Below are 12,734 nucleotides of genomic sequence, written 5' to 3' on the forward strand. Positions count from 1 at the left end.
AAACTGAGGAACAGGGTGTCCCTGGTGATCCCTCAGAGAACAGTTAAAGGGAAGGAAATAACTGATATATATGTAACTTTCCTGAAAATCCTAGGTTGAAATTTAATGAAAAGAGTAGCCCTTATAACCAAATAAAGCAAAATATATGAAGCTGAAGAATCAGGAAATACTATAAATTCAAGTGTATGCATACATCTGTGAGTGTGCTTCTCTGCTTATTGATATGACACAACTGCCAAACATTGAAAGAAATTCCCTCTCAGGCCTGGGTGCGGTGGCTCATGCCTGTAATCCCAGCACTTTGGGAGGCAGAAGCACGCGGATCACTTGAGGTCAGGAGTTCGAGGCCAGCTGGCCAACATGGCGAAATGCATGTTTTGTATTTTGTACTAAAAATACAAAAATTAGCTGGGCATGGTGGCTCATACCTGTAATCCCAGCTACTCAGGAGGCTAAGACAGGGGAATTACTTGAACCCAGGAGGTGGAGGTTGCAATGAGCCAAGATCGCACCACTGCACTACAGCCTAGGGAACAAAGCGAGACTCCATCTCAAAAAAAAAAAAAGAGAAAATTCCCCCTCAGTAGGTCATTCTTAAGATTTGATCCTCTCATCCCTGGAACCTGGGAGGTGGAGGCTGCAGTGAGTCAAGATCACACCACTGCACTCCAGCCTAGGTGATGGAGCAAGACTCTACCACAAACAAACAAACAAACAAACAGATTTGATCCTCTCCTCTACTCACCTTCTCACTCTGCCATGCCCTGCTTTGATAAGACACCTGCCATTTCCCCCAGCTAGCAGGCCTGGCCTACAGAGGAGGGCAGCATGCAGCTCGCTTTACCTGGCTCTCTGAACACCCCATGGCCTCAACCCAGGGGTCCATGCAGGCTGCAAGCTATGACCTATACAGTGCCTATGATGATACAATACCACCTACAGAGAAAGCAAGCTATGACCTATACAGTGCCTATGATGATACAATACCACCTACAGAGAAAGCTCTTGTGAAAATGGACACTCTCCTTCCTTCCTTCCTTCCTTCCTTCCTTCCTTCCTTCCTTCCTTCCTTCCTTCCTTCCCTCCCTCCCTCCCTCCTTCCTTCCTTCCTTCCTTCCTTCCTTCCTTCCTTCCTTCCCTCCTTCCTTCCCCTCTCTGGCCCAGGCTACAATCTACTCGGCTTGCTGCTGCCCGCGCCGCGGACGGCCTGGGACTGCCGGCGCCCGCCACCGCTGCCTGCCTTTTCTCCTTTGGATGCAGGCACGCGTTCGCCATCTTGGCCATGCTGGTCGCCAGCTCCTGACGCCGAGTGCTCTGCCCGCCTCAGCCTCCCGAGGTACTGGGACTACAGACGGAGTCTCGCTCACCCAGTGCTCGGTGTTGCCCGGGCTGGAGGGCGGTGGCGTGGTCTGGCCTTGCGGCAGCCTCTACCCCGCGGCCGCCTGCCTTGGCCTGCCAGGGTGCTGGGATTGCAGCCCCTGCCCGGCCGCCGCCCCATCTGGAAGGTGGGGAGCGCCTCTGCCCGGCCGCCCCGTCTGGGAGGTGAGGAGCACCTCTGCCCGGCCGCCCCGTCTGGGAAGTGAGGAGCGCCTCTGCCCGGCCGCCCCGCCCGGGAAGAAGTGAGGAGCGCCTCTGCCCGGCCACCCACCGTCTGGGAAGTGAGGAGCGCCTCTGCCCGGCCACCCACCGTCTGGGAAGTGAGGAGCGCCTCTGCCCGGCCGCCCCGTCTGGGAAGTGAGGAGCGCCTCTGCCCGGCCACCCACCGTCTGGGAAGTGAGGAGCGCCTCTTCCCGGCCACCCACCGTCTGGGAAGTGAGGAGCGCCTCTGCCCGGCCACCCACCGTCTGGGAAGTGAGGAGCGCCTCTGCCCGGCCACCCACCGTCTGGGAAGTGAGGAGCGCCTCTGCCCGGCCACCCACCGTCTGGGAAGTGAGGAGCGCCTCTGCCCGGCCGCCCTGTCTGGGAAGTGAGGAGCGCCTCTGCCCGGCCACCCACCGTCTGGGAAGTGAGGAGCGCCTCTGCCCGGCCGCCCCGTCTGGGAAGTGAGGAGCGCCTCTGCCCGGCCACCCATCGTCTGGGAAGTGAGGAGCGCCTCTGCCCGGCCACCCATCGTCTGGGAAGTGAGGAGCGCCTCTGCCTGGCCACCCTGTCTGGGAAGTGAGGAGTGCCTCTGCCCGGCCGCCCCGTCTGGGAAGTGAGGAGCGCCTCTGCCCGGCCACCCATCGTCTGGGAAGTGAGGAGCGCCTCTGCCCGGCCACCCATCGTCTGGGAAGTGAGGAGCGCCTCTGCCTGGCCACCCTGTCTGGGAAGTGAGGAGTGCCTCTGCCCGGCCGCCCCGTCTGGGAAGTGAGGAGCGCCTCTGCCCGGCCACCCATCGTCTGGGAAGTGAGGAGCGCCTCTGCCCGGCCTCCCATCGTCTGGGAGGTGAGGAGCGCCTCTGCCCAGCCGCCCCGTCCGGGAGGAAGTGAGGAGCGCCTCTGCCCGGCCGCCCCGTCCGGGAAGAAGTGAGGAGCGCCTCTGCCCGGCCGCCCCGTCCGGGAAGAAGTGAGGAGCGCCTCTGCCCGGCCGCCCCCGTCCAGGAAGAAGTGAGGAGCGCCTCTGCCCGGCCGCCCCGTCTGGGAAGTGAGGAGCGCCTCTGCCCGGCCGCCCCGTCCGGGAAGAAATGAGGAGCGCCTCTGCCCGGGCGCCCCGTCCGGGAAGAAGTGAGGAGCGCCTCTGCCCGGCCGCCCCATCCGGGAAGAAGTGAGGAGCACCTCTGCCCGGCCACCCATCGTCTGGGAAATGAGGAGCGCCTCTGTCCGGCCACCCACCGTCTGGGAAGTGAGGAGCGCCTCTGCCCGGCCGCCCCGTCTGGGAAGTGAGCAGCGCCTCTGCCCGGCCACCCCGTCCGGGAAGAAGTGAGGAGCGCCTCTGCCCGGCCGCCCCGTCCGGGAAGAAGTGAGGAGCGCCTCTGCCCGGCCGCCCCGTCCGGGAAGAAGTGAGGAGCGCCTCTGCCCGGGCGCCCCGTCCGGGAAGAAGTGAGGAGCGCCTCTGCCCGGCCGCCCCGCCCGGGAAGAAGTGAGGAGCGCCTCTGCCCGGCCGCCCCGTCTGGGAAGAAGTGAGGAGCGCCTCTGCCCGGCCACCCATCGTCTGGGAGGTGAGGAGCGCCTCTGCCCGGCCACCCATCGTCTGGGAGGTGAGGAGCGCCTCTGCCCGGCCACCCATCGTCTGGAAAGTGAGGAGCGCCTCTGCCCGGCTGCCCCATCTGGGAAGTGAGGAGCGCCTCTGCCCAGACACCCATCGTCTGGGAGGTGAGGAGCGCCTCTGCCCGGCCGCCCATCGTCTGGGAAGTGAGGAGCGCCTCTGCCCGGCCACCCATCGTCTGGGAAGTGGGGAGCGCCTCTGCCCGACCACCCATCGTCTGGGAAGTGAGGAGCGCCTCTGCCCGGCCACCTATCGTCTGGGAAGAAGTGAGGAGCGTCTCTGCCTGGCCGCCCCGTCTGGGAAGTGAGGAGCCCCTCTGCCCGGCCGCCCCGTGTCTGGGTAGAAGTGAGGAGCTCCTCTGCCTGGCCACTCCGTCTGGGAGGTCTACCACGGAGGCCAGAAGCAATGTGGGGGCTGGACGTGGTGGCTCACGCCTGTGGTCCCGGCACTCTGGGGGGCGAGGCGGGTTGATCACTTCGGGCTAGGAGTTCGAGACCAGTCTGGCCAACTTGGCGAAACATGAAGAATACAACAGACAAACCAACCAACCAACTCAATGACAACAAAACAGGTCTACCCTGGAGTCATACTCTAATTTTTTCTATTTTCCTCCCTTTCTGATCCTTTATCCTACTTTCTTTTTCTTCCTCTTCCTTCTCCCTCTTCTTTGTCAAATAGAGGATTGAGTTATTATCACTGATCCATATAAAGTCCCTCTCTCATTTATTTTAACTCCCACCCCCATTTCTATTCCCCGACTTCCCATGTGCAACCTTCCTAATATGTTTGATACGCATCTTTTTGTTTGTATGTATTTTTAGAAAATGTTTATTGTTTTTGTATGCAAAAAAAATTAATTAAAAAAAAAAAAAAAAAAGAAAATGGACACTCAGATAGCCCTTCCTTCTGGGTGTTATGCAAGAGTGGCTCCATGGTCTGGTTTGGCTGCAAAACACTTTCTAGATGTAGGAACTTGTGTCAGAGAGAAAGATTATAGCGTAAATGTTGATAGTATACTGTTTATTTTGGCAAAAAAAAGTTTGAAGTCAGTGGGGCGTGGTGGCTCACGCCTGTAATCCCAGCACTTTGGGAGGCTGAGGTGGGCGGATCACTCGAGGTTAGGAGTTTGAGACCAGCCTGGCCAACATGGTGAAACCCTGTCTCTACTAAAAATACAAAAATTAGCCAGGTGTGGTGACGGGCACCTGTAGTCCCAGCTACTTGGGAGGCTGAGGCAAGAGGATTACTTGAACCCGGGAGGCGGAGGTTGCAGTGAGCTGAGATCGTGCCACTGTACTCCAGCCTGGGCAACAGAGTGAAACTCTGTCTCAAGGAAAAAAAAAAAAAAAGGAAAGTTTGAAGTCAGGAAAGGTGATCAAATTGCATAGCTCATTTGTGAACTACATTTTTTTTTTTTTTACCAGAAATAGAAGAAGTTTAAGATTTGGATGACACTGAAAGGGGTTCAGGAGGTTTTGGTTCCACTAGAGAGAATTAAAATTTATGCCAAGAATAGAAAATGAGAAATCTATTTTATTTTATTATTTTTTTTTTTTTTTGAGACAGAGTCTCGCTCTGTCACCCAGGCTGGAGTGCAGTGGTGTCATCTCGGCTCACTGTAAGCTCCGCCTCCCGGGTTCTCGCCATTCTCCTGCCTCAGCCTCCCGAGTAGCTGGGACTACAGGCGCCCACCACCACGCCCGGCTAATTTTTTGTATTTTTAGTAGAGACGGGGTTTCACCGTGTTAGCCAGGATGGTCTCGATCTCCTGACGTTGTGATCCTTCCGCCTCGGCCTCCCAAAGTGCTGGGATTACAGGCGTGAGCCACTGCGCCCAGCCAGAAAATGAGAAATCATATCTTGTCTTAAAAATAGGCCGGGCGCGGTGGCTCACGCTTGTAATCCCAGCACTTTGGGAGGCCGAGGCGGGCGGATCACGAGGTCAGGAGATCGAGACCATGGTGAAACCCCGTCTCCACTAAAAATACAAAAAATTAGCCAGGCGTGGTGGTGGGCGCCTGTAGTCCCAGCTACTCAGAGAGGCTGAGGCAGGAGAATGGCGTGAACCCGGGAGGCGGAGAGCTTGCAGTGAGCCGAGATCGCGCCACTGCACTCCAGCCTGGGTGAAAGAGCGAGACTCCGTCTCAAAAAAAAAAAAAAATAAATAAAGAGTTTTTGCTTAAAGTGAAAAAAAAAAAAAAAAAAAAAGGCCAGGTGCAATGGCTGATGCCTATAATCCCAGTGATATCTACAGGAGGCAGCCAAATGCCTAGGCAGATAGGGGCAGGTACCCAGTGCAACCCTGCCTCCAAGCTGAAGACAGTTTAAAGCCCGAAAGCTAAGCTACAAGTTAAATTCTCAGACTGGATTGAAAACTTGTCTTCCTGTTTGGCACACTTTCCTCTGATTGGTCCCCACCCTTCACCTATTTTACATATACCTACCATTTCCTAATTGGTTTTCTATACTATTGGGCCCACCTTTGAGTGGTGCCTTGTTTTAACCTTTTTTGCATACTTACAAACCAATCAGCATGCATCTTGTGCCTATGAAGACCCCAGACTCAGTCAGTAGAGGGGGAAATGGGTTGACTCCAGGGAAGAGACAACCTGATTTTGGGGAAGACAACCTGCCCTTCGCGTCCTCTCTCCAGCTCCCTTCTCTGCTGAGAGCCGTTTCATCGCTCAATAAAATTATTCTCCGCCCTCCTCACCCTTCAATGTCCAGTGTATCCCCACTTTTCTTGGGTGCGGTATAAGAGCTTGGGAACCACTGAATGTGGTACAAGCTATAACACAGGTGAGCTGGGGCACGCCAGCATGGCCAAGTGAGGCCAGGGTCGGGCATTCCCAGAGAGGTCCCTGGCTTGCAAAGTGACTGAGAAGAAAAATCCGACATCACCAGCACTTTGGGAGGCTGAGGCAGGAGGATCACTTGAGTCTAGGAATTCAAGACCAGCCTGACCAACATGATGAAACACTGTCTCTACTAAAAAGATAAAACTTAACCAGGTGTGGTGGCACACGCCTGTAATCCTAGCTACTCAAGAGGTAATGTGGGAGAATCACTTGAACCTGGAAGGTGGACCTGGGCAACAGTTAGAGACTCCATTTGAAAAAAAAAAAAAAGGTAATTTAAACTGTATTTCACTTACTTATTTATAATTTATAAGGCATCTTCTTCCAAAAGAAAACTTAAGATGGTCATGTACATTGGTAGTAAAGACTCCTGGCCACATGTTAACTAGTCTTTTTCTGTCTATCATCATCTGTAAATAGCAGAGTAGGTGCACACAGCAGATACTCAAGATATACACTGATATATTGATGAGTACATAAATACAAGGCAAAGGTACAATTTAAGAGGCTAGAGGGGCCAAGAGGGGTGGCTCACACCTGTAATCCCAGCACTTTGGGAGGCCGAAGCGAGCAGATCACAAAGTCAGGAGTTCAAGACCAGCCTGGCCAACATGGTGAAACCCCGTCTCTACTAAAAATACAAAAATTAGCTGGGCATGGTGGTGTGCGCCTGTAATCCCAGTTACTCGGGAGGCTGAGGAGAACTGCTTGAACTGGGACCTCGGAGGCGGAGGTTGCAGTAAGCCGAGATCGTGCCACTGCACTCCAGCCTGGGCTACAGAGTAAGACTCCGTCTCAAAAAAAAAAAAAAAAAAAGGGTGGGGGAGGCTAGACAAAGATACTCATAGATGCCAGGGGCAAGATGCACATTTCATTAATTAATAAACTCTGAGTTCAGGTGTGGTGGCTCACGCCTGTAATCCTAACACTTTGGGAGGCCGAGGCAGGTGGATCACCTGAGGTCATGAGTTCGAGACCAACCTGGCCAACATGGTGAAACCCTGTCTATACTAAAAATACAAAAATTTGCCAGGTGTGGTAAAACATAGTCCCAGCTACATGGGAGGCTGAGGCAGGAGAATCGCTTGAACCCAAGAGGCGGAGGTTGCAGTGAGCCATGATTGCACCACTGCATTCCAGCCTGGGTGACAGGGCAAAACTCTGTTTCAAATAATAATAATAATAATAATAATAATAATAATAAACTCTAAAACCAGAAAAGCTTCTGGCCCCAACACCTTGTATGGCTATCATTTTGATGGTTCACCATTCATCTTTTCAATAATTTACTGATTGCCTACTACATACCAGGCACTGGGTGTGAAATGCTGAGAAAAATATGGAACTAAAGTGTTTTTTTTTTTTTGGTAAACAACACCATCCCCCTGAATACAGGGTGCCTTGGCCAAAGAGGGTCAATTAGAGTATTTGCCTGAGATTTTTCTGTGAGTGGAGATAAGACTCACAGATTGGCCGGGCGCGGTGGCTCACGCTTGTAATCCCAGCACTTTGGGAGGCCGAGGCGGGCGGATCACGAGGTCAGGAGATCAAGACCACGGTGAAACCCCGTCTCTACTAAAAACACAAAAAATTAGCCGGGCGTGGTGGCGGGCGCCTGTAGTCCCAGCTACTCGGAGAGGCTGAGGCAGGAGAATGGCGTGAACCCGGAAGGCGGAGCTTGCAGTGAGCCGAGATCGCGCCACTGCACTCCAGCCTGGGCGACAGAACGAGACTCCGTCTCAAAAAAAAAAAAAAAAAAAAGACTCACAGATGGCCCAGAGACTCAGGGTAAAGCTCTATCTACTTTTCCTAAAGGTTTCTCCAATTCTGTTAGTTACACCAGACTCTTTATGATAAATCCTCTTTTATTGCTTAAGGTAGGTTAAGATGACTTCCTCTCAGCTGCAACTATGAAATTCTTTTTTTTTTTTTTTTTTTTTTGAGACAGAGTCTTGCTCTTTCGCCCAGGCCAGAGTGCAGTGGTGCGAGCTCAGCTCACTGCAAGCTCCGCCTCCTGGGTTCACGCCATTCTCCTGACTCAGCCTCCCGAGTAGCTGGGACTACAGGCGCCCGCCACCGCGCCCGGCTAATTTTTTGTATTTTTAGTAGAGACAGGGTTTCACCGTGTTAGCCAGGATGGTCTCGATCTCCTGACCTCGTGATCTGCCCGCCTCGGCCTCCCAAAGTGCTGGGATTACAGGCATGAGCCACTGCGCCCGGCCCTTAAAACTATGAAATTCTTACTAACATAATTTTTTGTTTTTGTTTTTTTTGAGACAGAATCTCGCTGTGTTGCCCAGGCTGGAGTGCAGTGGCATGATCTTAGCTTACTGCAACCTATGCCTCCCGGGTTCAAGTGATTCTCCTGCCTCAGCCTCCCAAGTAGCCGGGATTATAGGCATGTACCACCATGCCTGGCTGATTTCTATATTTTTAGTAGAGATAGGATTACGCCATGTTGACCAGGCTGGTTTCAGACTCCTGGCCTCAAGCAATCCACCCGCCTCAGCCTCCCAAAGTGCTGGGATTACAGGCGCAAGCCACCATGCCCGGCCCTTACTAACATAACTTTCAATATACATGTGAGACAGATGAAGCCTTGGGAAGTTCAATGACTCACTTGCCCCGTCTCACAGGGAGGCAGTGGCAGATCTGCAAAAGGAGCCCAGGTCTCCTGACTCCCAATCTCAAGACGCATCATAGGTCCAAGTGAAAACACGCTTTAGAGAAAGGAATTAAAATACAGTACCTCATGGACCACGGAGCCCAGCAGGAAGTCCAGCCTCCGGCACAGCTCCCCAAGATTGGCCAAGCTGCTGGCCCTGTGAGCACCATCGGGATCTCTCACTCCCCTCAGGAAGGTGTGGATCAAAGGTTCTCGGTACTTTGAGACCATGTCTCCTATAGGAAAAAGGAAGAAATCAAAACCCCTTAAAACAAAATTTCAACTTCTTAAAAAAGGAAGAATTGGCCAGACACGGTGGCTCACGCTTGTAATCCCAGCACTTTGGGAGGCCAAGGCGGGCGAATCACGAGGTCAGGAGATTGAGACCACGGTGAAACCCCGTCTCTGCTAAAAACACAAAAAATTAGCCAGGAGTGGTGGCAGGCGCCTGTAGTCCCAGCTGCTCGGAGAGGCTGAGGCAGGAGAATGGCGTGAACCCAGGAGTCGGAGCTTGCAGTGAGCCAAGATCGCGCCACTGCACTCCAGCCTGGGTGACAGAGTGAGACTCCGTCTCAAAAAAAAAAAAAAAAAAAAAAGGAATAATTATATTTCCATGGTTCACTGCATGATGTCTTATTCTTTTTATTTTTGTTTTTATTTTTTTTTTGAGACAGCGTCTTGCTGTGTCGCCTAGAATGGAGTGCAGTGGCACAATCACAGCTCACTGCAGCCTTGACCTCCCAGGCTCTGGTGATTCTCCCACCTCAGTCTCCCAAGTACCTGGGACTACAGGTGCATGCCACCATGCCCGGCTAATTTTTGTATTTTTTGTGGAAATGAGGTTTCGCCATGTTGCCCAGGCTGGTCTTGAACTTCTGGGCTCAAGCTATCCATCTGCCTTGGCCTCCCAAAGTGCTGGGATTACAGGAGTGAGTCACCGTACATGACCAATGTCTTATTCTTTTCAAAGTACTTGCATAACCATTAAAAATCATGCTCCAAAAGAATATTTCATGTTATGAAAAATATTCATGATATATAGTTTTGTGAAAAAGCATGTAGAATCTCAATTTTATTCTCAAAAGTCTACATGTAGAGATAAAATATGTGAAGATATTCCCCATAGTGTTACTAGCAGTTATTTCAGTCTTATTATAGAAAACTTAAAAAATTTACATATACATACAAAAAATGTATATATCATAAATATATAGCTTAATAAACTTTCACAAACCCAGCCCAACTATAATTAGCCCATGGTTACACAAACAACAAGTGTGGCCCTCAGGCTAGACCCTAGACCCCAATCATCAGCCTACTTTTCCCTGTCTTATCCTGCTGTCTGCTTGGATTAGCAAATTGAGTAAAAAACAATCAAGGCGGCCGGGCGCGGTGGCTCACGCTTGTAATCCCAGCACTTTGGGAGGCTGAGGCGGGCGGATCACGAGGTCAGGAGATCGAGACCACGGTGAAACCCCGTCTCTACTAAAAATACAAACAAAAAATTAGCCGGGCGTGGTGGCGGGCGCCTGTAGTCCCAGCTACTGGGAGAGGCTGAGGCAGGAGAATGGCGTGAACCCGGGAGGCGGAGCTTGCAGTGAGCCGAGATTGCGCCACTGCACTCCAGCCTGGGCGACAGAGCGAGACTCCGTCTCAAAAAAAAAAAAAAAAAAAAAAAACAATCAAGGCATTTGGGTCCTGGAGAAAGAGAACTATGATTATTAGATAAATATTTAACGAGAGGCCTAGTATGTGCTAAGCATTGTTCCAGATGCTTGGCATACGCTGCAAAACAAGAGACCTTGATTCCCGCCCTTCTGTGGCTTATATTCTGGTGTAAATTAGATAGAATGTTAGAAGGTAATACATACTATAGGGGCAAAAAAAGTAAAACAGGTAAAGGAAATAAAGAATAATGGGAATGGTGGCCAACTTCAGGTTTTAAAAAGGTGGTAAAAGTAGGCTTCATTGAGAAGGTGACATTTAAACAAAGACTGGAAAGTGAGTGTGTCAGTCATGTGTATTTCTGGGAGAAGAGCATACCAGGAAGAGGGAACAGCCAGTGTAAAAACCCTGCAGAGAAGCACGCCTGGCATGTCTGAGAATACCAAGGAAGCTCTAGATGAGGCTAGAGAAGTAAGGGCAGGGATAGGGAGGTGGGGTAGATCATGAAGGGCCTTGCAGGACACTGCAAGGACATGAACTTTTTCTCAAAGTACAATGAGAGGCCTTTGGAGGATTCTGAGCAAAGGAGTGCAAAAAGATCACGCTGGCTGCACTGCTGAGAACACATTGTTGGGTACCATGTATGTCCAGGGTGGAACAAGGGTCCAAGGTAGAAACCTACTACAGTAAGTGGCTAGAGAGACAATAGTGATTTGAACAGTAGAGGTGGTGATAAGAAGATTCTGCATATGGCCGGGCGCGGTGGCTCACGCTTGTAATCCCAGCACTTTGGGAGGCCGAGGCGGGCGGATCACGAGGTCAGGAGATCGAGACCACGGTGAAACCCCGTCTCTACTAAAAATACAAAAAATTAGCCGGGCGTGGTGGCGGGCGCCTGTAGTCCCAGCTACTCGGAGAGGCTGAGGCAGGAGAATGGCGTGAACCCGGGAGGCGGAGCTTGCAGTGAGCCGAGATTGCACCACTGCACTCCAGCCTGGGTGACAGAGCGAGACTCCGTCTCAAAAAAAAAAAAAAAAAAAAAAGAAGATTCTGCATATATATATATATATATATATATACACACACACACATATACACACACACACACACACACATATATACATACATACATACCTCCATATATAGAGGGGGGGTGGATCTTGCTCTGTCACCCAGGCTAGAGTGATCACAGCTCACTGCAGCCTCAATCTCCTGGGCTCAAGTGATCCTCTCACCTCAGCCTCCAGAGTAGCTGGGACCACAGGTGTATGCCATCGTGCCTGACTAATTTTTTTATTTTTTTGTAAAAACAGGGTCTCACTATGTTGCCCAGGCTGGTCTTGAACTCCTAAACTCAGTGATCCTCTTGCCTCTACCTCCCAAAGTGTTAGGATTACAAGCATAAAGTCACCTATTTTTAATCACCAAATGATGACCTATATTGATAAATCACTGACCTGTCCTACCAGGCCCAGTTCAAATGCCACTTTCTTTGTGGAACCTGCCTCTTCCCCTCAGTCAGCTTCAATTAGCCCTCCTTGAAAGTCTCACAATACTTTGTGCTTAAGTTGCTTTGACTTAAATCACATTTGTCACTCATGCCCTGGTTCCTAAATGTTTCAAGCCTGTATCTATTTCTCCCATAAGACTATAAATTCCTTGAGAGTAGAACTTTGACTCCCTCATCTCTGATCCCACCAGGTCTTAGCAGTCTTTGCATATACAGTCATGAGCTGCATAACAATGCTTCAGTCAATCATGGACTGCATATACAACAGTGGTCCCATCAGACTGTAGGGCAGCACACATTTAGAAACCTGATTAAGTTGGGGATCAAGTTGGGGAAATAATTAGTATTAGATCAAGTTGGGGAAATAATTAGTATTCAGTAATGGTGCTGGGACATTTGATTTTCTGTATGAAAAAATATATATAAATACAATATCATCTAGGTTTGTGCAGGTACATTCTATGATGTTTGCACAATGACAAAATCACCTAACTACACATTTCTCAGAACGTATTCCCATTGTTAAGCAATGCATGACTGTACTACGTACAGGAAATGGTAATATTGAATTGAATTCATTCATTTATTCAACAAAACATAATTATGTACTAGGTATCATACTAATATTCTAGCAATACAAGAATTGATGAAATATTATTTTTACCCTTTAAGAAGCCCAAAGTAGGCTGGGCACGGTGGCTCATGCCTATAATCCCAGCACTTTGGGAGGCTGAGGCAGGAGGATTGCTTGAGCCCAGGAGTTCGGAGACCAGCCTGGGCAACATAGGGATACTTTGTGTCTACAAAACTAAACTAAACTAAAATGAAATAAAATAAGGAGAAAAGAAGATGC

The 12,734-nt window shown here is 50.7% G+C and overlaps 1 protein-coding gene and 1 pseudogene across 3 annotated transcripts in view; one reads left to right on the forward strand and one right to left on the reverse strand.

Annotated features, from left to right (window-relative positions):
• Positions 1-12,734, reverse strand: part of TANGO6 (transport and golgi organization 6 homolog) — a 263,274-nt gene that overhangs the window by 62,521 nt on the left and 188,019 nt on the right. For 2 of the 3 annotated variants that reach the window (XM_055298416.2, XM_055298415.2), the window contains exon 16: positions 8,791-8,942. In XM_055298416.2, coding sequence (XP_055154391.1) covers positions 8,791-8,942 — 152 coding nt within the window. Of the gene's footprint in view, positions 1-8,790; positions 8,943-12,734 lie in introns of those variants that run through there. The other variant, XM_055298418.2, reaches the window with a different exon arrangement.
• LOC129457615 (deoxyuridine 5'-triphosphate nucleotidohydrolase, mitochondrial-like) lies at positions 760-4,688 on the forward strand (annotated as a pseudogene).

Source organism: Symphalangus syndactylus, chromosome 11 (genome assembly GCF_028878055.3).
Source record: "Symphalangus syndactylus isolate Jambi chromosome 11, NHGRI_mSymSyn1-v2.1_pri, whole genome shotgun sequence".
NCBI lineage: Eukaryota > Metazoa > Chordata > Mammalia > Primates > Hylobatidae > Symphalangus > Symphalangus syndactylus.